Source organism: Mastigoproctus giganteus, chromosome 9, assembly GCF_048544385.1.
Source record: "Mastigoproctus giganteus isolate SK-2022 chromosome 9, ASM4854438v1, whole genome shotgun sequence".
In the NCBI taxonomy this organism is placed as follows: domain Eukaryota; kingdom Metazoa; phylum Arthropoda; class Arachnida; order Uropygi; family Thelyphonidae; genus Mastigoproctus; species Mastigoproctus giganteus.
In genome coordinates, this window is record NC_143583.1 from 94,756,286 (window position 1) to 94,783,508 (window position 27,223).

At 35.3% G+C, this 27,223-nt stretch overlaps 1 protein-coding gene across 1 annotated transcript in view; it reads left to right on the top strand.

Annotated features, from left to right (window-relative positions):
• LOC150080557 (tetratricopeptide repeat protein 28) overlaps positions 1-27,223 on the top strand; it is a 305,395-nt gene that overhangs the window by 179,726 nt on the left and 98,446 nt on the right. The window contains exons 10-12 of the mRNA XM_090380734.1: positions 381-584; positions 12,412-12,672; positions 19,727-19,939. Of these exons, the coding sequence (XP_090236860.1) occupies positions 381-584; positions 12,412-12,672; positions 19,727-19,939 (678 nt within the window). The remainder of the gene's footprint in view (positions 1-380; positions 585-12,411; positions 12,673-19,726; positions 19,940-27,223) is intronic.

The following is a 27,223-nucleotide window of genomic DNA, read 5'->3' on the forward strand; positions in this document are numbered from 1 at the left end:
CATAGTCAAAAAAGTGCTTGTTATGTTTTTTTACAGTGCATCACATAGAACAGGTCTTGACAGGTATTCAGTAATTGAAGATCAGATGTATATAGAAACTAAAAGAGTTACTGTTGTTAGACTCACCCAAAGCAGCTTATTTACGTGATAAAATAATTGAATAGGAAGAATCTTTATGTTTAATTAGTTACTTTGATTATTTACTCTCATATAAAGTGAAAAAACCTTGGTAAATTGGAACATTTTTATATATGATTTTATCTTCTTACCTAATTTATGAAGTACATCACTAATGTGCTAGTATTAAATTTTGTAAATATATCAATTACATTTTTTATTTCACTGTATTATTTAGTATTTTTTTTTAAAACAAATTTTAGGGAAAATTTCGGGCACTTGGAAATCTTGGTGATGTCCTTATGAAAATGAAGAATCCAGCAGAAGCAGTTAAAGTGTATCAGAAGCAGCTGGTTTTAGCTAAACAGAGTAGAGATCGCAGTTTAGAAGCTTCAGCCTATGGAGCTTTGGGATTATGTCGTCGGCAGATGCAGTGCTACGATAAAGCTCTTGGTTTCCATACCCAGGTATTTTGAAAAAGTACTAAGTGTAAGAAAATGATTTACATAAGCTTAGTTTTATTGATTAAAAATAAATCAGATGATTAATGGAATGATTAAAATTCTCCCAAATTTATAGAAACATGAATAGAAAAGTGAATTATTTATCATAAAAGTAGTATCATATCATGCAAATGTATACATACTGTATGCTAGAAGGGCATTTTTCAGATTACATAGGTTTCATAAAAATTAATCAAACCAGAGCAGGATTCCTATAAAAGTCTAAACTTGGGGGTTCATTGATGCAGTAGTCACAATTGTCCAATATTGACAAAGTTGAATTAATCCAGTAAATTTTCTTATAGGCCCTAAAGCCAAATTTCATCAAAATATGTTTAGATAGAAAAATACTGTTTCATACAATGGACAGACTTTCCAATTGCCAGCAAGATTACTTTTGCAAGCAGTGGTGTCATAAGCAGAATTAAATATATTTACTCATTTCCTGAATTCTGATAACCACCTCAGAAAAAGCCATCTAACAAACCCTGCTGTATTGTTTCTAAATGTGGCTGAAAGTTATATATATATATATATTGTAAAAAGATGTAATTTTTACTTAGTTATACTCAGAAGGTATTTATTTATATGTTAAATTTGATAAAACTTGAAACTGCTCACATTGGTTTAAAATAATTGCATATATCCAGCGATTTGTTAAAACAGTGATAAAATGGTAATTCTGAATGATTTATGAATCATTTATTGGGTAAGCAGAATATTAGTTATTTAAATAAACATATGGGGTAAAGAATATAATCTTATGCCTACATCATCATCATCATCATCATCATCAGCCATTTTCAATCCACTGCAGGATGAAGGCCTCTCCAGCAACTTTCCAGTTGCTTCTGTTTTGAGCACTGGACATCCATTTACTACCCACAAACTCGTGAATTTCATCTATCCATCTCCGCCTTTGTCTTCCAGGTTTTCTTCTAGCTCCTCTTGGATACCATTCTGTTATTTTCTTAGTCCATCTGTCATCATGTCTTCGAGCTATGTGTCCTGCCCAAGACCATTTTAGTTCTTTAGTTTTGATAAGAATGTCTTTTACTTGAGTTTGTTGCCTAATCCATGTGTTTCCTTCTTATCTAACAGTCTTATTCCCAATATGATTCGTTCCATTCTTCGCTGTGTGGTTCTCAGCTTCTCTTCCATTCTTTTGGTGAGTGCCCAAGTTTCACTTCCATAAGTCATGGTGGGGAGTATACATTGGTCCATTATTTTACGTTTCAGACAAACTGGGATATTGCTCTTCAGTATGTGACTATATTTCCTGAATGCTATCCATCCAAAATTTATTCTTCTCTTTACTTCCAGCCATTTATCATTATTACAGCTAATAACTTGTCCCAGATAAGTATATGACTCCACCTTTTCAATTACTGCTCCTTCAATCATTATTTCCCTTTCTGTGGCATACTTGTTCATCATTACTTTTGTTTTAGCCATATTCATCTTTAGTCCAAAATCCTTACTAGCTGTGCATAACTGATTAAGATTTTGCTCTAATTCTTTGGGATCATGGCTTATGACCACAATGTCATCTGCAAATCGCAAATGGTTTAGGTACTCTCCGTTCACATTGACTCCTTTCTGCGACCAGTCTAATCTTCTGAAAGCTTCCTCAAGGGCAGCAGTAAACAGCTTCGGAGATATTGTGTCTCCTTGTCGAACTCCTTTCTCAATTTTAAATTTCCTACTGTCTTTGTCTAGTCTAATAAAGGAGGTAGCACTCTCGTATATTTTCTTCAAAATCATAATATATGGGGTATCAATGCCTTGTCTTTCCAGTGCCCGAAACATTGCCTTATGCTGTATGGAGTCAAATGCCTTTTCATAATCCACAAATGCCAGGCATAATGGTGTTTTATATTCATTTGCTTTCTCCATTAGCTGTGATATTACATGAAGGTGATCCATAGTTGAGAATCCTGTCCTAAAGCCAGCTTGCTCTTTCGGTTGATTCTCATCCAGTATTCTTTCTAATCTGTTAGTAATGACCCTTGTGAACAACTTGTAGATGTGGGATAACAAGCTAATTGGTCTATAATTTCCAATTTCTGATTTATCTCCTTTCTTATGCAGCAAAACTATGATTGCATTATTCCACTGCTTAGGCGTCACACCTTTTCTAATGCACTTTGTGAAGAGCCTTGCCAGTTTTTGTGTTATGTCTCCTCCTCCCAATTTTAACAACTCTACAGTAACTTCATCTTCCCCCGGGGCTTTCTGATTCTTCATTTTCTTCAATGCATGTTCTACCTCATCAGGAAGAATATTGGGTATGTCGTATGTGTTGCTACTTTGAAATCCATCTTCCCCACTGCTGGCATCATTCCCCTGCTCCTTGTATAATTCTCTATAGTAGTCTTCTGCTATTTGAATTATGCCTTCTCTGCTGTTTATAAGTACACCATCACTATTCTTCAGTTTCAGTATCATTTGTCTTTCTGTATTACTGCTCATGGCTGCTGATTTAAATCCTTTGTTTTCCCTTAATGCTTGTTCTACTTTTCTTGTGTTAAATCTTCTTATGTCCTCTCTGAGTCTCTTTCTAATGGCTTTGCATAACTCAGTATACTCCATTTTCTCCCTGTCAGTGTTTTTCTTGCTTTTCATTTGTCGTCTTCGGTTCATCATGACAAGTGTTTCTTGACTAATTTTTTCTTCTTTGGATTTCTTTTTCCCTATAGGTTTCTTGGGCTTTATCACTTTCAAAAAGTTGTAATATTCCTCGTCGATATCTTGCTCCTCAGCAGTCTGCAGAAGCTCAGACTTGTTCTTAAGTTCCAGTACATACTGCTTTTTCTCCTCTTCTGTTATCTCAAAGACCTTTGTATTATTTACTCGAGTCAGTTTTTTCCTTTCCTTTCCTACATCTATATCAAGTGTACATCTTACCATTCTGTGATCACTTCCAACATTTACCTTATTTAGGACGGTGACATCATTCACAATATATCTTCTATTAGTGAGGATGAAGTCGATTTCATTAGTAGTTAATCCATTTGGACTCTTCCATGTCCACTTTCTGTTCACCCTTTTCTTGAAAAAAGTGTTCATTACTGACAGTCCTTGAGATTCTGCAAATTCCACAAGTCTTTCACCTCTTTCATTTCTTTCACCAATTCCAAAATTTCCTATAGTTCCCCTTTCTGTGCTGTTTTGTCTTTTTCCAACCTTAGCATTGAAGTCTCCCATAATAATAGTGTAGTGGGTTTTCTGCTCATCTAGAAGACTCTCAATTTCAGTGTACATTCCTTCAACCTCTTCATCATCATGGCTCGATGTTGGTGCATAAATCATTATAATCTTTAGCTTGTATCTCTTAGAAATCTTGAGTATTAGTCTTGACACTCTTGGTGATGTACTTTTGAATTCCAAAATGTTGTTTTTAAAATCTTTATGGACCAGAAACCCAATTCCACCTTCACTCCTTTCACTGTTTCCATTGGTGTACAGCAGATTTCCACTTGATAAACTTATAAGTGATTCATTTCTTCTTCTTGTTTCAGCCAAACCGATGATATTCCAATTCACATTTTCTAATTCCTTTTCCAGCTCTAATATCCTGTCTTCACCGATGAGTGTTCTTACGTTATAACAGACCAAGTTCAGTTTCCGTGCATGGCAGCCTGGTCGTACCCAGAGATTCTTAGCACCCTCTGCTTCCACTCTAATCCTCTCGCTGCCGTAAGAGGGAGAGTGAAAGCTGCTGGGGACTGAGGGCCAATTGTTTCGTCGTGCTTTCATATTGCTGGAGGGGTTGGTCTTTTCCTCTTCATGCTGACCAGGCATCTTGAAGAGAACCACTCTACACGTTCGTTGCCACCTAAGTGACGTAACAGGGCTTACCATCGAGAAGGTGTGCATGAGTGGATTTTAGGGAGGCAGGCCAACCGGACTTCTCCTAAATCTTCTGTAACAGAGAGATATTGGATCCATCAGTGTTTTAGGCTGAGTGTCTGATAACACACAGGATACCTGTTCCCCTCTAAGCCCTTATGCCTACAGTTCACATCCAAATCTATTATACTTAGTGGGTGTTCAGATCACTGTGAAAAATCAAATACAAATTATTATTTTAATAGTACAGGAGTTGCCACTCATATATATATATATAATATATTTTATCTGTAAAGTACGTGTTCAGGCCAATTTGTGAGTTATTCCAGCTTTTTCCACTGGAATAACTGGCAGGGGTGGGTTCTCTACTCTTTCTGCCCAAGATCGATTAATTACAGTCTTGACTAAAGAGGATCTTAGAAATTCTTCTAATTCTCAATGTACAGACTTCTCTAAACGAATGACTGGAACCACTCTAAATGAGTGACTGAAACCTTGACTATCAGCCCCCTACTTGATCTCTTTTGTTTTATGCTATCTTATTTCCCTTTTACACCTTCAGTCCAAGCTGTAGTAAACCATATTTTCTCTAATTCTTTCTTGACACCTCTAAACCTATTACCATTAATTTTTGCTTTGAATATCTGTTTTGCTTAATTTATTTTTCTGATTCTCTATTGTGTACCCATATTATTTAGTTTGCTTCACTTACTTTTGACTGAATATTTATAACCCCAAGATTTCTTATTTCTTCGTTTGTAACATGGGCTTACCATTGCTTTCACCTGTTAGTTTCCATTTATTTTTTTTTTTAACTCTCATTTCTGAAGATTATAATTTGTGATCAATTTCTTTATTTCTTACCCAGCTCTCAGCTCGAAATAGGCTTAAAAATTATGTTTTAAATGGCTAATTTTGTATTTTGGCTACTTTCTCTTTTGTTCCAAAAAACAAAAAAAAAAATCTGCTTCCTTCACTTTTTGCTTTATTATTTTATTTCCATGTCTAATCTTCCTCCTTCATTAATGAGCGTTCTTAGCTATACAAAATTACTAACTTGTTCCAGCTTTTGGTTACGTAGTCTACACTAGGTTTTCCTTGTTTTTCCTAAGTTTGATAACTTTTGTGTTTGTGTAACTAATTTTTATGCCACATTGCCTTTTGTTATTATGTAACTTATATATGTGCCAAATTGTCTACACCCATTAATCTAATTTATTCAGATATTCTTGAAGATCTTACAAGCTACAATTATAAAAGTTATAAAATTGAAATTGAAAATTATAAAAAAAAGTGACAATAGGTTACAGTCTTACTTCACTTTAGGTTTAACCTTAAACTATTTTCCAATGTGTTCTTCAATTCACACTGCAGATTTGCCATATATATATTTTTTTTAATTTTAAAGAGTTGATTTCTAGGTACTTTGCCATATATTTTTTCAAGATCAACAGATCCTGAATACAGTTTATAGTTATGTTACCATGACTTTTCTGTAATTTTTCTTACTAAGAATATTTTATCCTGGTTCCCTACCAAGCGCACGGGGGACTTGTTGATCTGGGTAAAATTATATCCAGTATCAGTCGTAATTGCTTTGCCCTACCATAATCATACGGTTTCAGCCTATAACTTATCCAGTTTGGTTGGTTTAGTCCCATGATGGTAGCCCATCCTCATTTATTCAGTTCCTCATCCTAACTGCTGTCTAACTAGTTGCACCATGAGAAGGTGAGACGTGGACATTGCATTAAGAACCCAATGTCCATGTTAGCCAGCCCCTTGTGGGGAACTGACAAGTTTCCCACAAGGGGCTGGCTTAGGAAATGTGGAAGAAGGGTTTCCTCCTGGTTAGATAGCCTCAGACCTTTCAGTAACCTTAGTTGCTGCCAACAGGCATTGACTTAAAATCTTAGGGGGAAATCAGTGACAGAAATTCATCAGTTAAAGACAACGATTTCAGAAGTGACCAATACTGATAATAGATGGCTTTTTTAGAGCATGCAGATTACCCAAAAGAATTTTCGATAACTATAAGCTTATTTTTTGACAGCAGCGCTTGATTCAAAAAAATAAAATGAAACATTTATATATGTTAATGCATCCTGCCATTTGAAACACCCAATAGGAAAAATGGAACATATCACCAAATTGAAGGAACAACGGAAATTTAAATAATTAATTAGAAACAAAGTAAATAACTAATTAACTATTATTAATTATTAAAAATGACAATAAACATTAATAATAATTTAATTATTATTAATTTTAATTAATAATATACAAAAATTATTATTTTAATTATTATTTTTACTTAATTGCACTGTACCTCACAGGGAAAATGGGTTAATCTGTTTGTACATGAAATTTTGTACAAGATACCTAAGGCTATTATAAATAAGGCCTGAAATTTTGAAAAGGATTGATGCTGCTATTTCAAATTTATAGCGGTGTGTCTATGGAAGGAGAGACTCTGAACTTTTGGAATCAGAATTGGGCCTTAAAAGCTTCTCAGGAACAACAGAACATATACATCACTGAAAATTGTGTCTGCCTGATTTGTTCTTCTTGAATGGTATCAGAATGTACTTTATTTATATATTTGTTTATTTTATTTATTATAGATAACTCAAGATACACATGAAAAAAAAATGTTGAATTTTTGCCTGTCCAATTTTAATGAAATATGGAATGACTTGGAAAAATTTTTCCAAAAGAGTTCATTATAAAATTTCATGAAAATTCATTCATTGGGAGTAGATATAAGAGCAGACAGACAGTTATATTGAAAAACTGACAAAAAAACCCTAACAATAAGTAGTTATTTTTAGCCTACATAAAAATAAATAGTGCATTCTCTTTCCTATTTAAATTCAATGTGACAATCATGGCACAATATATTATAGTTACAAATAATCTAGAGCAATAATGGCAAACAGTCATTAGTTGTTTCATTTCAGGGGGAATATTTAAAGGAATTTTTCAATAAAACACTGAGTAGCATAGTAAAAAAAAATGAAATTAAATGGGTAAAATATTAAATGGTTACTTTTAAATCAGAATGTTTAATTTGGTGTTTTTTGCACAGTGACTACTATGGACCTAATGTACCAGCTGAACTTATTAAGTGCTTTGTATTGTATCTGTAAATTGTTGATTCAAGATTAGTTTGTTCATTTTCAGGATGAAAATAGAGTTATTTAGTGGAATCCCATATTTTTTTGCCTGGAACTGACTAATTCATTATTAGATGAAAAACTGAGGAGAAGCCTCTAGTTACTGAATATAATTCAGTTGTGCTTGCATTGTTACTAAGTCATGGTGGCTAGTTTTGTAGATCGTGCTTGTACTTATTGATCACATCTGTATAAAAATTACACGAATACTATGCAATTAACTGAATTAATTAAATAACTACATTATACTTTAATTAGAGACAGCATAATATTTTAAAGGTATTGCTGAATTTTTTTTTTTTTTTTTACCTAATACAATGGCATCTATTATTCTTTCTAAGGGAAAAGTGTTCCTCCCATCATTTTAATAATTGGCCAAGCTTTTTTCTTAGATGAATTGCATCACATACTTACCTTAAATTTTTATTTACTTAACTTTTCTGATACTTAATGCCATATTTGTTAGGAAGATTAAAAAAAAAAATCTGAACATAGATAAAGATTTATATATTTTTTTTTAAAATGTGATTCATTCAGTTATAATTCAAAGGTCATCTGGATAGTACTTTTGGGTAAGGGAAGCGCATAGGATGATAGGTTTAATTTCCTTTTTATTTATTTTTATTTATTAATTATTATTATTTAGTTATTTATTTTATTTATTTATTTTTTTTTTGTTTTTATCATTGTTTTTTTTTTTTTTTTTTTTTTTGGGCTGGTGCAGCATAAGCCATAGGCTTTCTTGCACCATGCGGCCGTTACTAATACTAATTGTTTTAGCACAAAAAATTGTGAAAAAATAGTTGTGCATAAATGCACAAAATACAATAATAAAGATGAAATGGAGTAGTAAAATATTGGTTTAAAATATTGTTCTATAATTTTCTAGATTTATTTGAATGTATACATGGATGTTCCATGACCTTATATCATAACTTCAGGTGATTTCTGAGGTTAGACTGAGTAAAAAATGTTATCTCAGAATGGATCTGGTTCTCACTGATTCTGGAAGTATTTGAAAAGTAGTATCTTGTTTGCTCTGTGATAACAGAAGCAACTGTGGACCTGCTGTTTGTTTTATAGTGAAGAATATTCAGATATGCATTTTGTGTAATATGTAATATATATTTATGCCTTTCAATGGTAACTTGCCATTCAAGAATATTGGCAACACTTTCCACAATGAAGAATCCCAGATTGATTGAAATTTATTCAATAATGTTCGCAAATTTTTTTTTTTTTTTTTTTTTTTGACAGCTGACCATCCACTAAGACAAGATGTGAGTGAGGAGGAAAACATGGTTAAATTATGCAAATTGTAGTTTAATCCTTTTCCAGTTTGATCAATGTACCGTAAAATGTAGTGTAATCTTTTTTCTTAATAAAATGTTTTTTTCTAATACCAAACTCCTTCAAGTCAAGTTGTGTTTTTAATATCCATAGTTCAGTAAACTGTTGAGAATAAGAGCCATGATAATAGAGCATTTGCTACTGAGAATGACCTCAGGAATTGCCTGCTGAAGTTGTGATATAAAGTCTCAGGATTTCCTGTATCTACTCCCAAATGACCATATAAAGCTCATGGTCATTTGGGATATATATATTCATATAAAAAATGTGAATTCCAGTAGGCCTCCATAGTCAAGTGATCAGGAGCGGGAGCAACAGCACACACCCTTTGAGTAGACTGGGATTCAAGCCCCTGACTGCTAAATATGGTCGATCTGCCAACCCGCACTGGACCAGCGTGGCAGATTATGGTCCATTTTCCCTCAACACAAACTGTTGAGGAGGCAATCCTTCCTGCAGGTTATTTTTTTTTTTAGCTGTAGAGCTATATTAAAAATTTTCAGTGGTTTTAAAACAATATCCAAGACATGCTGTGTCTGTGTTTGCTCTCCTAAACTGGAAATCAGTACTATGTGTCCCTGTTCATTATATCTAGATATAATATACAGTGAAACTTCCCTTTAATGGACAGCCATGGGGAACGAAAATGTGTCCGTTAGAGAGAAGTGTCCGCTAACAAGAAGTCTGAGGGAGAAAAAAAAAAAGAAAGAAAGAAAAATCGTTAAACGTTTAATGTAAAATTAAATTAAAATTTGAACAATATTTTTGTAAATAATATACAATTACATACACAAGAGATAAAGAAAAATCGTTAAACGTTTAATGTAAAATTAAATTAAATTATATACAGATTTTGCACAATATTTTTGTAAATAATATACATACAATTGTGCTATGCATATTATGACTTTATCTTAATAAAAATACATACAGTAATCACTTATTTTCTTCTGCACCTTCTTCTGGCTGATAATTTTGTTTTCAACATTTGTTTGGAGTGAAGAAACCATCGAAAGTCCTTCAGTAAGATACTTCAGCGGCAACAAACATTTTTAAACCATTGATTTGTATGAGCGCTTCTTCTATTTTCATCGGTGGTTCGTCGTTAATATGTTCTTTGACAGAATGACCTCCTTCCATTTCTTCATCCTCATGAGGAACTTCTTGAAAAATATTGATGATAATGTCGTTGATATCTATAGCACCATCTTCTGTAGTGAGGTTCAACTCTATATCTTTGTAGCCAGGGTCACTTGTAGCTGAAGTATAGTACGGTATCAATAGATGAAGTTCTTGTTCTTCATGGTGCTCCACATTGCTGTTCACAACTTCAATTTTTGCGTTTGACAAGTCAGACTTTACAAAATAGTTCACGACAGTTTGTTTTCTAATTGCGTTTACTGAAGAGGAAATCCATTGAATCGCATCTAGGATGCTGATTTTCTTTGCAAGGTCACTCGCACATGTTACATCGTTCATGTTTGCAATGAGATGTCTTAAAACACGTTTTCTGTAGTGAAGTTTAAATTTTTTTTATTATCTCTTGATCCAAGGGCTGACACTCTGCAGATGTGTTTGGTGGCAGAAAAACGATTTGAATGTTGGACAATTCAATGTGCGGGTGAGATGCAGCATTATCCATGAAAAGAATAATTTTTCTGTTTTGACGAATCATGTTTTGGTTAAAGTGACTTATCCATTCGCTCATGATATCTCGTGTCATCCACGCTTTTTTATTAGACTTCCAATCAACATTCAAGATTCAACTTTATGCCCTTGAAACAACGAGGATTTTGTGGTTTTCCTGTAACAAGAGGTTGTTCAAAGTCTCCCAGCATATTTGTACACAATAGTCAAGCGTTTCTTAGAAATTTTTCCGCCCTGGCACTTTTCGTTTTTTAGACTCATTGTTTTTTCAGGAAGAGCTTTAAAAAACAACCCTGTTTCGTCACAGTTGTAAATATCCTTAGCTTCAAAATCATGACATAAATCTTCCAATTTGACGTTCCACTCTGTTACAACCCCAGTATCAACAGATCCACCTTCACCACTTACGGTTTTCCAAGAAATTTTATGCCGAGTTTTGAACTTGTCTAGCCATCCCACAGAAGCTTTGAACTCATTTACTCCCATAGATTTCGCAACCTCCAAAGCCTTTTCCCTAATAATAGGCCCATTAATGGGAATTTTTTTAGCACGTTTGCGACAAAACCACTCATACGTAACATTGTCAATTTGAAGTCCAACAGTTTTCGGGAATGATTTTTGAACCTGATCATTTCCGTGTTGCCAAAATTGTTTGAGCAGTTCATTTTTTTTTCTTTAGTATGTCGCTTACCTGCGTCTTCCCGATTTTGAATTTTGCAGCGAGATTGCGAACATTATTTTTTTGCCGATCATACGCATTAATGAGTTCGACTTTATCTTTTAAAGTTAAATGTTTACGAGAAGACATTGTGCACTTCACACGACACTGAACAAAACTGAAAACTGAAACTGAAAAGACGAAAGGCCGACCATATCCCCCCCCGCCCCTTGCACACACCGAATTCATCAGAAGTTTTACCCGTGCCTTAAAATTCTTGAAAAAGGGTTTAGAACCGCGACGTAAACCTTGATAAAATTCAGAGAATCGGAAATAGAAAATAAACACACGATTGAGGCAATACGTGGAAGAAAAGTTCCTAGAAAAAGGGCCGTAAGCTCGCCCGCTGTCCGTTATGGGGAGATCAAATTAAGTGCTAATCTAAACTAGACAGTGCAGATTGCCTGTCCGCGTCCGTTACAGAGAATGTCCGCTAGACAGAAGCTGCAAACACGTTAAAACCAATGGAGGTGAGTTGGGGAATTTGAAAATGTCCGTTGTAGAGAGATGTCCGTTAATGAGAGGTGTCCGTTAGGAGAAGTTTCACTGTATATATATATATCTAATATTTTAAATTAAATAAAATAAAACATAAGCCAGTAGTATGGCAAAAACTGTAGAGTGAAAATTAATTTTCGCTCTACAGTTTTTGCCATACTACTGGCTTATGTTTTATTTTATTTAATTTAAAATATTGAATGTACTTCAGCTTCATATGGAGGAATTGCATGTCGCTGCCTCTAGTGAACGCCTAATTATTTATTTATTTATTCACTTTATTATAATTTAATTTATGTTAATATTTAATATAATTCAATGATAGTATATATATATATATATATAGAGAGAGAGAGAGAGAGAGAGAGAGAGAGTGAGTGTGCGCATAAAATAAATGTTATATTTCTATTATGTAAATGAAGTGTAAAATACATTTCTTCATTTTCATATGTAAACACATTAAATAATTATGAGCTTTTCCAACTGATGCACTTCATTTGAAACTTTATTTCCATTTTCTACACAATTCAACTTATTTTACTGTTCTTAGGAACTCACCTTACGACAAGAGATTGGTGATGTAAGAGGAGAATGTAAAGCTCATGGTCATCTGGGAGCAGTCCATATGTCATTAGGAAATTATACACATGCTATGAAGTGTTATGAAGAACAGTTAGAACGGGCAAAAGAGTTGAGAGATTGCACTTTGGAAACACAAGCTCTTGGAAATTTAGGTATTTCTCGTTTAAACATGGGTTATTTTGAAGATGCAATAGGATACTTTGAACAACAACTAGCTTTATTGGAACAGGTAGGTATTCTTTTTTTTATTTAAAAAAAAAAAAAAAAAAAAAAAAAAAGAGAGATTGAACAAATCTTTGAAAATATAAATTTCCAACAAGTTTTTTGCAAGGGGTGTATGTCATAAATAGAATGAAATTTTGTATTTTGTATTTATTAGATAATCCTTACCTGAATTGAACTGCTTTTTTCTTTTTCAAAAATAATTATGCAAATAAATTCTCACAAAGACATAAGTTATACAACCACTGATGATGACACCTGTTCCCCCCATGGCACTGCTACTTTCATATACATATATTTTCATGGTGCTAAATATATTTTAACCAGTTTACATTCTCTCCAGATGAAGACAGGACCCTTCTGAAATCAGCTTGTATATTGAATTGATTTCTTCTTGAAGAGCACAACCCCAGGGACTTACATTTGGAGTATGGGCTTTGCACACCCAGAGTCCTGAGCTGGATATCATCATTCTTCGCTTTCTTGGTGATTCCCTTCTACTTGTGACTCATATTTATCCCCCCCCCCCTCTCTGCCAACCTTTGTATCATCTGCAAGCGTGATATACCTTCCTCAATATCATAGATAGATAAATATAGAAAAACAACATGGCCCAACACCAAATCTGGGGGAATCCACTAATAACATTTGTCCATGAAGAGCAGTATCCATTGATTACCACTCTCTATCTTCTCCCGCTTAACCATCCATTTATCTATAGAAGCAACTTGCCCTTGCGATGTAATTAGACATTTGCAAACAAATAAAAATAAGGAAAATGTTCAATGTATAGAAAGAAATGCAAAATAGATGTAGATTTCATAGTGATGATAACGTTGTCTACAAGCCGAATGTTTATTTGCACAATTTACCATATAACATAATAACAGTCACCCGGGTGATCTACTGCAACAAGATCTGGGAAAATTGGGTCAGTGGGCTGAGAAATGGCAGTTGAAGTTTAACATTTGACAAATGCAAGGTACTGCACAAGAGTAGCAGCAACCCTAGAGTAACTTATCAACTGTGTGGTACTACACTCAGGGCAGTGGAGAATGAAAAAGACCTGGGGGGTAATTGTGCAGTCAGACACAAAATTCTCTGAGTAGTTGTAGACATGCTGCCAGGACAGCTCATGGCATTTTGTCAATGATATACAGAAACTTTGCTAGCAGGGTTAAGGAGGTGATTATTCCCTTGTATAAGGCCATGGTTAGGCTGCATCTTGAGTACTGTATATGAGTACTTTCTGTCACTCCTGGGAATATAAATAATTTTTATTATGAGTTTTATGATAATTAATTTCTTTATTTAGTTGGGAAGCAATACAGGTCTGAAGGCCTCACTTTAGGAAAGATGTAGATTTGCTGGAATGGGTGCAGAGAAGGGAAACCAGATCGATGAAGGGAACAAAAAGGGTACTCTTACATAGAAAGGCTTCAGTTCTGCAAATTGCAGCTTCTTGAGACCGGACACCTGTGGGGAGATCTGATTGAGGTGTTTAAAGCCTTGAATGGATTGATTGAGTAAGATGAATGTTAATGGTATTCTTCCACTTGCTGAGACTACACACATAAGTGGGGACATAAATTTAAGTTAGGAATGGCAGTAGGACAGATGTGCAGAAACGTGCCTTCAGCGAGTGGGTGGTTGATTGTCGGAACAGGCTTCCATATGTTTTTGTGGAATTGGATTGGTTGAATGAATTCAAGGGAGACCTAGACAAATTCCTGGAGGGTACAGATGAGTGAACTTTTTCTTTTTCTTTTTCTTTTTTTTTGGCTGATGCTATATAAGCTTGCTCTCTTGCATCAATTGCCATTACTACTACTAATTTTTTTCTGAGTCATGTTAATCATGCAGGCACGTTATTCAGAAATGTTTCCCAATAGTAGAATAGCAAAAAAATATGGTTGTGGAAGAAGAAAAATAGCAGGCATTGTTAGTAAAATTGCACAGATAGGGAAAGAAGTAGTAATCAAAGTGATTCTAAGCTGTATCCCACTGTGATGATCTTTCATAATAATAAAAAAAAATGAAATTGCAGGCAGCTTTCTCTCAATGACACCATTAGAAGGTGACATTATCAACCTCTACGGGGTACAGTGGGAATCTTTTGAACAACCTGAAAGCATGTGGGACTTCTTTAAAAAAAAATGCCCTTGCACCTAGTGTGGTTATGTCACTGTTGTGGTAGGCCTAAAACTTGAGTAGCAAGGGTGTTAAGAAAGAAGATTGAGTACTTTGTGGGAATAGGCTGTCCTTGTTATCTGATCGATTTGTGTGCTGAAAAGAAGCTGCATGCCTTCTTGTGAAAGTGAATGAATATTTGATAGACATTTACTACCATCTAGAAGGATGTGCTAGGAGGAAAGATAGATTTAAACAGTTTCAACTAATGCATGCCACCAAAGTTTGCATTATGCTATACTATTATGTTTGTAGAGTTTTAAATGAGTTAAAACCTTAACCAAAAGTAAAAATTTCTTAGCTAAAAGCAAAAAAAAACCCTGAAAAAATAAACAGTTTAATAGTCTATAAGACTATTAAAATGTTTATTGAACACAATTTAATATATTAATTAAGTCAAAAAGATGGAACACATTTCCAAAAAACTTATCTGTTCCTTAGCTCAGAATTCTTCATAAACTAAAAAAAAAAAAACATTATGCTTAATGTTTTGGTTATGTTTGAAAATCTGAACTTTGCTCTTCAATCCAGTATATTTCACATCCATATACTGGGGTCATTACTCCTAGATATATTAAAAGAATATTATGTACAAATTTGTTATACCAGCAGTTTTGAAATCTTCCACGTCCATTTTGGAAGTGATTACCATAGCAGACTAAACCAGAAGGGTGATTCTGATCTAGTCATAGGCAGAAATGCCTGTGACGAAATGAGAACCATCCTTCTGGTTTAACCTTCTGTGACTACTTCCAAGGTTGTGGAGAGTCTAAAACAAGAGGAGAAGATCCTTTTCTTTTGTTGAGTGAGTGCAAGTTCCTATTGAAAAATGATGTTCTTATAAATGCTGAGTGGTAGTGCATCGTTTTCAAATTTGAAATTTTGGCTAAGGTAAAGTAAGCCAACACGAGAATGACGAGAAATGTCAGATAACTTATGCAGAAAATTAGTTTCGCGACACTGAACTCTTGTGCTGCTCGCTCGGTAAACAGACGGTAGGTGTTATCGCTCTGGAGCTGAAATCGAGAAGGATATATTGATTGACAGGTAGGCGTGGCAAATGATGAAATGATTGGTGGTGGGCGCAACAGAGGACAAGCTACTGTGTGTCATTGGTTGGCATTATAATGTATATTTATGAGTAAAGAATGGTGCGTAATAGTTTTGTAATGAATGGTAAACAGGTAATAGTAGTGATGAACTTTTTAAAGATGAAAGAAATTTGTAAGGAAAATAAAACGTTGGTTGATTTTTTTTTTTTTTTTTTTATGAAAACTAAATTAATAAAAATTTTGTTCTGTTAATTTTTATGTTCTTCATTATGTTTTTTTCTCATTATTAAAAGCAGATTTTTGGAGTTCATGAATGTTTTTACTATACTGTTGATTTAGGTTTGGTTACGAAAAAAGGAAAAGGTTTCTTTGTTTGTTGTTTGTTGTTTGGTTTTTAGGAGCATTAGCAGCTAAGGCCATATTGCTCTGGGATATGCGGTGGTCATTCCCTCACCTTTCCGCATCCTCTGTATTTGGTGGTGACGGGCTCGAACCCCGGTCTAATCAAGAAGCGTGTGCTACGCACCGCTGCTCCTTCCCACCTGGCTACGGAGGCGCCAGGTTTCTTTATTTTTCGTTATATTTCGTAACCTGACCTTAAATGGTAGGTTAGGAAATAATAGAAACGGTTTCCCTATATTTAGTGACCTAACCTTAAATGTTAGGTTAGAAAATAATATAAGAAAAGAAAGAAAAATTTTATTTATATATATATATATATATTTGAATAATGATAAAAGTTTTTTGTCATTATTCAAATATAATTCAATGGTAGTAATGGGTTGATATGCTAATTAAGCAGCGCCTGTGCCACCATCTATTTTCCTTTCTCTTCTATATAAGCTGGTTCAGCTTACATTATGTCAGTGGTGTGGCTCTGCTTTAGAGTGCTGTCTGTTCTATAATTTATTTTTCGCTTCATAAGGACCACCGCCGTGCAAATCCTCTGCATTGGTGGATCGATCGGAGGGGAAAGGGTGAATTGGTACTTCGATCTTTTCACCTTTGCGACGATTTGTATAGCAATTGAAATGCAGCTATTCCATGACCATTATTGGCCTCGTGTTCCTCTGTCGATATGGGGCATAATGGTCAGTCTATTTTATTTTGATTTTATTTTGATTTTGTTATCTTTTAGTAGTTCCTTTAACCCTTTTTGGTGATATTTCACATCTTTCGGAACTGGTACCTCTTGGGGGGGGGGGGTACTGCTAAATTATTATGTAATTGGCATTATTTTAAATTTATATCGGTCTTATTAATTGGATTTAAAGTGCGAAATTATGTAAGGGTTTCTCGGCTACTGTTTATGTCTTACCTTTACTCTCCTTTTTCCATTCGTTTGTTTTATTTTGGGTTATTTTTATGTTAATTTTCGCTCTACAGTTTTTTCCATACTGCTGGCTTATGTTTTATTTATTTTTTTTTATTTAATTTTTTAAAATTTAATTTTAAAATATTGGATATATATATATATATATATATATATATATATCCAATATTATCTCCAAGATGATATCAGAAACTGATAGCTCGCTAATTGTAGGAGGACACATTGAAGGGGTTAGCCCTTGATAAAGTCCCTTTCAATGTGTCACCATTTTCCTATAATTGGCATGGCATATGTATTTAGTTATTATTTTCTACATTTATGCTTTATTGATTATTTTGTTTTTTCAATATTTCCATTATTTATGGGTATCCTTACCAAGCTAGAACCATGGACTAGTTATAACTATTATAGCGTTTAGTTGCCACCAGCTTATATATACTTGCCTTTAATAAATTGCACGTTTAATAACTGCTCAAACTATGCTCAAACATAATAAGACTGATGTAATGTTCTATCTAGACATTCATTGATGGCATTAATCAGTTCTTCTCCTCCTTTCAGTTTTTAGTTTTTTATTGCATAATTTGCTATAATAATTGTTTATCTTGCTATAATAATTGTTAATTTATTTGCTATATTCATTATTTATATATATATATATATATATATATAGTGAATAGCTGTTGAGGTGTTGATTGATGTTATGATACATGTGTATCCGCACGTATCATAGTGGGATATGGGATATCCCACTATGATACTATAGTCAAAAAAAAAATTTATTTTTTTTATGAATGTATTTCTAAATATGACTGATTCTAAAGAAAACAGGTTAGGTTACCCCCTCCACTTTGGGAGGGGTTCAAGCTCCCATGGGATTCAAGTGGAGATAACCTGACCTTTTTTCACCATTATGGAAAGCATTCATTAGGGCAAGTTACCATTAGTGCTTCTGAGTGTTACTAAAATGATACTAACCCGATGTTATCATGTGTTGTGTTTGTGTACCAATCAGCACATTGTTTGCCGCGCCTACCTGTCAATCAATATATCGTTCTCGACTTTGCTCCAGACCGATAACACCTACCATTTGTTTACCGAGCAGGCAGTGCTAGAGTGCCGTAATGGGAAACTAATTTTCCTCGTAAGTCATCCAACGTTTCTCGTCATTCTCGTTTGGCTTTCTTTACCTTTGCCTAAATTTTTTTGGAAAGGCAATACTTCTTGGTAAAAGAGGTACTTTATCTTGTTAAAGATAAAGAAATACATGAAACAACAAATCTGTCGGTTTTTACACTGAAACGTAGTCAGTTTCAGCTTTAAGAACTTTCTGACACTTTTATGAAAGAAGAAAAAATTTATGTGCAGTGTTCCATGGTTGGAGAACTGACAAGTTCACAAGGAACTTGAAATATAACAAATTATCCCAAATCATGCTTGATATTTTAAAAGTAATGCTTTATAGTAATGCTGATTATGAGAGAATATTCATCTAGGTGAAAAAAAGAAACTAATTTCAGGTCTCTTACTGGTGAAGCTTTGAAAATGCTGTTAAACAACAGTGCCATTGTCATAAAAAATACTTTGGCTCAACATTTCTGAGTAGAGAAAAGTGTGCAATAGCATCTTTCTTGAAGCAGTTATAATCAGTTGGTGTCTAACAGACAATCCAAACAGAAATCCACATAGAAAAATTTTAAGTAAGCTAATGTTTGAAAGAATGCTGTACTGATAAACAATCCTGTGGCTGTATTTTAATATAAATATCTGTGTTATTAATGAAATTTAATTCCTAGAGTGTGAAGTTTAAAAAGCCTCCTTTTTAAAATCACCCATTTTCCTTCTTGCTTTTTCGGAAAAATGCTCCAATTTTTTTCAACCCTAAGAAATCTGTTTAGTTGATTAGATGAGGCCCCTGACCAGATTACCGAACCATAGAGCAATATAGGTGTCAAATTCCTTCGGATGTATTCCAAAAGGAACCCTCTAGGCCCAACCCGACCAACTCTTGCCGGATTGCCCAGAGCGCCATCACTGGAGAAAGACACGGTGACCTACTCCAGTATATTTCACTGGAAAACTTTATAAGCGAGCTCAAGAATAAACTGATAATGCTAGGAAAGATCTGTGGAACAAGGAGAAGAAGTTGGCAAAGAACACACTGGCTCAACACTGGCATGAGCATGAAGGACTTGAAGGCAACTTGCTCATAAAGACTCTGAAAGTCAGCTGCAACTGAATGGATGAAAAAAAACAACAACAAAAAAACAACTTTGTAGAATAAAATTGCACTGTTTTAAAACATGATGAACTGTGTTATTTCTCAAGATGAGTATTGTATCCATATAAAAGTAACTTTATTTGTAGCTTCTGAATAGGTTTGGGACTTAATATTCTCAGGCATGACTTAAAATTTTTTTCTGTCACTCCTGGGAATATAAATAATTTTTATTATGAGTTTTATGATAATTAATTTCTTTATTTAGTTGGGAAGCAATACAGCGCTTGTGGATAAAGGAAGAGCCTATGGTAATTTAGGAGATTGCTATGATGCCCTGGGAGACTTCGAAGAAGCTGTGAAATGTCATGAACAGTATCTTGCTGTTGCTTTGAAAGGACAATCTCCACGTGATCAGGAAAGGGCATATCGTGGATTAGGGAATTCTCATCGATGCTTAGGTAACTTGCAGCAGACACTGGTAAGTTTGAGTGTGAGAATTTTTTTATCATTGAAGATATATTTTTATGTGAATATAAAAAAATATGTATATAATTCAGTGTTTAGACCATAATTTTTTCTTTTTTTTTTTTGTGGTCAGTCAATTATAATAGTGTACTGGTTGTATTCTACATTTAGTGAAAGAAGAAAAGTAGGACACATATTTAGAAATCAGAATCAGAGCTTGTCATTTCCTAGTTTTTTTATTATTTATTTTTTTTTATTTTCAGCCCTCCTCTTACACCAGAGTTCTAATTTAAGCAATCCTTGGATCCTGAGATTCAGTTTAAATTATCTACATTACTGAGATGCTGGGAAAAAAAAAAAAAAAAATGTAGATCACTATCAATATTTAATAAATAAATATTGATTTTGATCTGCATACTTTGGTACATAATGAATAGTGATTTTATTTATTAAATCATTATTTATTAAGTAAATTAAATGTAATTTGTTGATTTAATTTACTCAATAAATTGAACACATAAAAAAGAAGAAAAGTTTCTTTTTATGTTACAAGTATCCAGTGACAAGTGGAGGTTCTAACTGCATTATAACTGTTTTTGTGGCAGCTGATATACTAACACATTAGTTAACAATGGCATACACACACCTGTATTTTTTATGGTGATGTAATAGTGACAATCTAAGACAACCAGCCCCTATTAAAATTTATTAGTTAGAATTTATGTGACAACAAAAAAGAAAACAAATGTAATGAGAAATCTATACTTCTCATAAGTGCATCATGAAGATGATAAAAGATATATAATAAAAATTTATTAATTTTAACTCTTATTTGTTGACTTATAATAGTTTTTCAGAAAACATAAAATGTCTACCCTATGATTACTCATTAAATAGCAGTTTCATTATCAATAAGGAGCAATGAGGACCCTCTCCACTTTGATTGAAATAGAGAATGGGGATAACTAAGAGTGCATCGAGCAGGAGGTTTAGATTATTCATGTATTTACTAGTTTATTCAGAAACAGTAATTTAAGAAATTATTTTTAAATTTCTTACATTTCTTCAGCAATATTTTCTTATATCGCACGTGTAGTTTGGGCAAATTGCCAATTGTCCTTTGCTGATTCCTTTTTTAATGGCACTATTCAATCTCTCAGCTGGGTTGCTGTTGTCAAGAACTCACCCGTGTAACTCATTTTGAGATTGATCTGATCACTTTGAGATTGATTGATACAAAATAAAGAAATGTATAAAAAATGTCATTTGAAATTTTTAGTATTACATAAAGAATTACCCTGGAATGAGCAAATTAATTTTCTGAGAAATGAAAGATCCATTTTATTCCTGGTATCCTGGGATTTCACTTTGAAAGTACTAATCAAAACTATTTTTGAAGAGAAACTAGCATCCAATATTGTGCAAGTGCAGATGGGTTAATGGAACATATGTTGGGTGAAAATCAGCATTTTAAAGTTTGTTTACTTAATGTGGTAAATTTAACCAAAAATGCTTCTTTTCTGCTGACTTTAATCATAGCAGTATGATTGGTGTGCATTCTCCAAGATGCATATCAATCATAAAAAGCCTAGTAGCTTCAATGACTACTTCCCTAAATGCATCCCATTTAGAATTTTTCGATGGTAACCTCATCAGTTGGTCCCACTGCATACAATTTAAAAACTGAGAACACTGTAGTTGCCCTTACAAAAGCAAATACCTTTCCATTTACCCTTGACAATAGTTATGTTTTTAATTCAATTCCTCATTAGTACACTGTGATCGCTGCCACTCAGTGGGTCTTTTACCTGCAGATTCTTAGTGCATGTACAGTCACTGCTGATAACCAGATCAAGATTATTGCTTCCTCTTGTTGCCTTTCTAACATGCTGCTGTAGAAAACAGTCATCCGGCGGAATTACTTAGCAAGTACAGGTCACTGTTGAAAAAAAGCCGTGAATTAGGGTTGAATTTGAAAGTGTCTGCAATTCTGCCCAGACATGATAGGAGGGAGTATATGATGAGAGCCTTGTCGATCAATTCGGCCCTGGAGGGATTATGCAAGGCTCAAGGGGTAGAATTTTTTTCAGCCTGGACTGTACTTGTTAACAGGAGAGATTGCTTCTACAGGGATGGGATACACATAAATAGAAAGGGTGCAAGAATTTTTGCTGATGCTGTCGAGGCAGAGTTAGGTGGGTCGGAAAACTGCTAGTTGGGGGGGGATACAAGGACTAATAGATTAACAGTAGCCACTGGCAGAGGTGGAAGTGATTCTTGCACTGCTTCTATTGAAATGAGCAGAAGCCTGAAAAACAAGATGCAGGATATTTCAGAGACTGCTGGGAGTCATTGCGGTACAAGTAAACACATGGGTTGTGTTAGGGTAGCCAAGAATAGAAACAGGTGCATGTATACCTGCGTGTACACAAATGCTAGGAGTTTGGTAAATAAATTTGATGAATTTGAGGTATTGCTCAAAACATCAAAGGCAGATATTGTTGGGATATCAGAGACGTGGTGTCACACAGATATAAGGAATGCGGAACTGGAATTTGGGGAATACAATGTGTATAGAAAGGATAGACAGGACAGGAGGGGAGGAGGGATTATGCTATTAGTTAAGAAACACATAAAGTCCAAGGAAGTGAAGCCAGTCGACATCGATGGACAGGGCAGTGTCGAGTCAGTTTGGTGTGATATAAGCATAGGGAAATCAAAATTGAGAGTAGGAGTGTGCTATAGGCCTAATGACTCTGATGAGTATAATAAGATATTGTACAGGGAAATAGAGTGGGCCAGTAAATCAGAGAGTCTTATAATGGGGGATTTTAATTTCCCAGATATTGACTGGAATTTGTGGGTTGGTCACTCGCACACTAGCAAGGCTTTTGTGGATTTATTGGATGATTGTTTTCTACATCAGCATGTTCGAGAGGCAACAAGAGGGAGCAATACTCTTGATCTGATTATAAGTAGCGATTCTTCATGCATTAAGAATCTGCAGATAAATGAACCACTAGGTGGCAGTGATCACAGTGTGTTGAAGTGGGATTTACTCAAGGAGGTAACTACCATCAGAGGTAAAGGGAAGGGTTTTTGTTTTCGTAAAGGTGACGATGATGGTCTGAGACAGTATTTAAATTCTATACGGTGGGACCAACTGATGATGTTACCAACAGCAAACTCAAAATGGGAAGCATTCAAGGAACTAATCTTGGAGGCTACCAGGCTTTACATACCAACTAAGAAATATTGTTCAAGGTTTAGGCCTAAATGGTTGTCAGATGAACTGATGAGACATGTGGCAGAGAAGAAAAATGCATGGGATATATACAAATTAATGGGTGACACAGAAGCCTATGATAGATACAAGTTGATCTGTATCCAAGTTACAAAGGAGGTTGGGCAGGCGAAGGCAGATTACGAGAAATCTTTGGCAAAGGATGCAAAGAGTTCTTTACCTATTTAAACTCAAGAAGGAAAGGGATGAATCAGATTGGTCCACTGGATATTGATGGTTCAACAGTTGAGGATCCTGCTCAGGTGGCTAACAATCTAAACGAGTATTTTGCATCTACATTCACGCATGAGGAGTTATTCAGGAAGGAGAATGATGTAGGTAAAGTAACATTGGCAGTGAGCTGGATGATTTCGTAATAACTGAGAGGAAAGTGGAGGAGAGATTGTTGAGGATAAACATAAAAAAGGCACCTCGAGTGGATGGGATCTATCCAGTTATATTAAAGGAGGCAGCAAAGGAAGTAAGCAAACCCCTAGCCATAATTATGAGAGCTTCCTTGGACTCAGGGGAGGTACCCATAGACTGGAGATGTGCAAATGTAACCCCAATTCACAAAGGAGGATCAAAGGCTGACAAGTAATTATAGACCTGTTAGTTTAACTTCTGTTCCAGGAAAATTAATGGAGGCACTGGTTAAAGAAGCACTGCAGGATCATCTAGACAAGCATTCAGTTATAGCTCAGACGCAGCATGGTTTTGTTAAGGGCAGGTCTTGCCTGACCAATTTGATTGGATACTATGATGTAGTCACAAAAGAACTGGATGCAGGGAATAACTTTGATATTATATATTTGGATCTTAGAAAGGCTTTTGATACTGTTGCACATGGAAGACTGCTGCAGAAATTGGAGCAGTGTGGCATTGGAGGCAAATTGCTGCTATGGATAAGGGGATGGTTGAGTGGCAGAAGACAGAGAGTGGTAATCAATGGACACTGCTCAACGTGGACTAATGTTATTAGTGGAGTTCCTCAGGGTTCAGTGTTGGGTCCGTTGTTGTTTTCGGTGTTTATGAATGATATTGATGATGGGATATCAAGTTTAATGTCCAAGTTTGCAGATGATACAAAGGTTGGCAGGGTTGTTAAGGACACCACTGACGCTATGCTGCTGCAACAGGATCTGGAAAGGTTGAACAGATGGGCTGAGAGGTGGCAAATGAAGTTTAACATTGACAAATGTAAAGTACTACATATGGGAAACAGTAACCCCAGAGCAACCTATCAAATCTGCGGTACTACACTGACAGTGGTGGGGAATGAAAAGGACCTGGGGGTAATTGTGAAGGCAGATATGAAGTTCTCTGAGCAGTGCAGACGAGCTGCAAGAGTAGCTCATGGTGTCTTGTCAATGATGTACAGGAATTTTTCTAGCAGGGATAAGGAGGTGATTATTCCCTTGTATAAGGCAATGGTTAGGCCACATCTTGAGTACTGTATACAGGTCTGGAGGCCTCATTTCAAGAAGGATGTTGAGCTGCTGGAACGGGTACAGAGAAGGGCAACAAGATTAGTGAATGGAACAAAAGGATTGCTCTTACAAAGAAAGGCTTAAGTTTTGCAAATTACAGAGTCTGGAGACTAGGCACCGGCGAGGTGATCTGATAGAGGTGTATAAGGTTTTGAATGGTTTGAGCATGCTCAATGCCAATGGGATTCTTCATCTTGCTCAGAATAATCAGCTCAGAGGGCATAAATTCAAATTGAGGAAGGACGGATGTCGGATAGATGTGCGGAAATTTGCCTTTGGCCAGCGGGTGATTGGTTGGTGGAACCGACTTCCATCACTTGTTGTTGAAGATGATAGCCTAAACAAATTTAAGGCTCAACTGGACAGGTATTTCGAGCGAACGGAGGGGTGAAATGGGAGTGGTGTTTTTTTTTTTTTTTTTTTTTGGCTGATGCTGAATAAGCTTGCTTTCTTGCATCATATGCCTCTGCTAATGTTAATGCTAATGCTAATAAATCCACAAAAGCCTTGCTAGTGTGTGAGTGACCAACCCACAAATTCCAGTCAATGTGTGAAAAGTTAAACTTCCCCATTATCAGATATTCTGATTTACTGGTCCACTCTCTTTCTCTGTATGGTTGTTTGGTATACTTATCACAGTCATTAGGGCTATAACACACTCCTCCTCTCAGTTTTGTTTTCTCAGTGCTTATGTCACACCAAACTGACTCATCATTGAACTTGTCACCCATGTCGCTTGGATGCACTGCTTTAGATTTAATATGCTTCTTAACTAAGAGATAATCCCTTCACCCCTCCTGTCCTGTTTTTCCTTCTGTATACACTGTACTCCCCATATTCAAATTCAGCACCACTTATGTCTGAGTGACACCATGTTTCTGCTCTCCCTGCAACGTCTGCATTTGATAATTAAATTAGTACTTCAGATTCGTCAAGTTTATTTACAATGCTCCTGGCAAGGGGAAATGCAGTTATATATGCACATGTTCTTACCCTTAGTTACCCTTACACAGCCCTTACATGTATTCACTTGTTCCATGATGATGCACAGCAATGCCTGACACCTTGCTTTCCAGGCTGCTGCATTTTTCAATAGAGGCAGTACAAGAATCACCTTCACCTCTGCCTGCAGCTTTGTTTAATCTATTAGTCTATGTATCCCCCTCCCCCAAGCTAGCAGCTTTCCCGCCCACCTATCACTGCCTCAATAGCATCAGCAAATATTCTTGCACCCCTTCTATTTAAGTGTATCCCATCCCTGTAAAAATAGTCTCCTGTTAACAAGCACAGACCACACTAAGAAAAATTCTATCTCATGACCTTTTGCATTTTCTCCAGGGCCAAATTGATTGACAAGACTCTCAACATGTACTCCCTCTTATCATGTCTGCAGAACTGCATGCACTTTCAAATTCAATCCAGACTTTTGACTTTTTCTCAACATTGCCCTGTAGTTGTTTAGTGATTCCTCTGATCTCCTACTCTAAATAACATTAGTGCCAAGGATATCTTGTGCTCTTAACTGTTGCTGTTATTTGGTTTTTAGGAGCATTAGCAACTAAGGCCATATTGCTCCAGGGATATGCGGTGGTCATTCCCTGATCTTTACGCATCCTCCATATTTGGTGGCCATGGGCTCAAACCCCGGTCTAATCAAGAAGCATGTGCTATGCACTGCTGCTCCTGCCCACCTGGCTACGGAGGCGCCTGTGCCTTAAAAGATATCTGCTCTACAATGTCATCTACTCTTGCCCCTGGCAGACATACCCTGGTCCTATTCCAGCCATCCTTCTTGCACAATACATTTCCTGTTTCCCTGGCAATAGAGTCACCGACAATAACCACCACCTGTGAGACCAGTGCATTCTGCTTAGGAGATTGCCACTGTGTTGCGTGTTGCACAAGTGTGAGCTCTGGCATCGAGTTGGGCAGCTGAGAGCTTGATGGGCCTCCCATATTAATTCCTTAAAATGTCACACTGGTATGTACTGTATGCATACTTATATGGTTCCTGAATGATGCTGTTGCAGTCCACAAGGCTAAAATGAGTTTGACATGTTTCCTCTGCAGTATAATTAAGATTACATTCTGTATTAAGTGCATACTAAATATTTTATTTCAGATTAACTTGTAGCATAACCACATGTGATTGCAGTTATGCTACAAGTAAATTAAAAATAAAATTTGAAATAAATCTGTTTATTTTATTTGTGTAGAAATAAAATTTTGAATAATATAAGTACAGAGGATGGAAGGAAGTCAAATAAGAATAAGATTTCATTTGCTTAAGTTTACATTACGTGTAAACGTAAGCAATTGAAATCTAATTGAATGGGTGTAAATTTAGAGTTTAGTATTTAATGCTTCTACTGAATCATGAAGCATGTTAGCTGTCCTATATATGTGGGGAGTGAGGCACAACAGCAGTGCAGCATCAGTATTTGGACTAGAAGCTTTTTCAGGAGTTGCCAAGTGGAACATTATTAATTGATTTAAAATTAGTATAGTAATTATTTGTAATTCT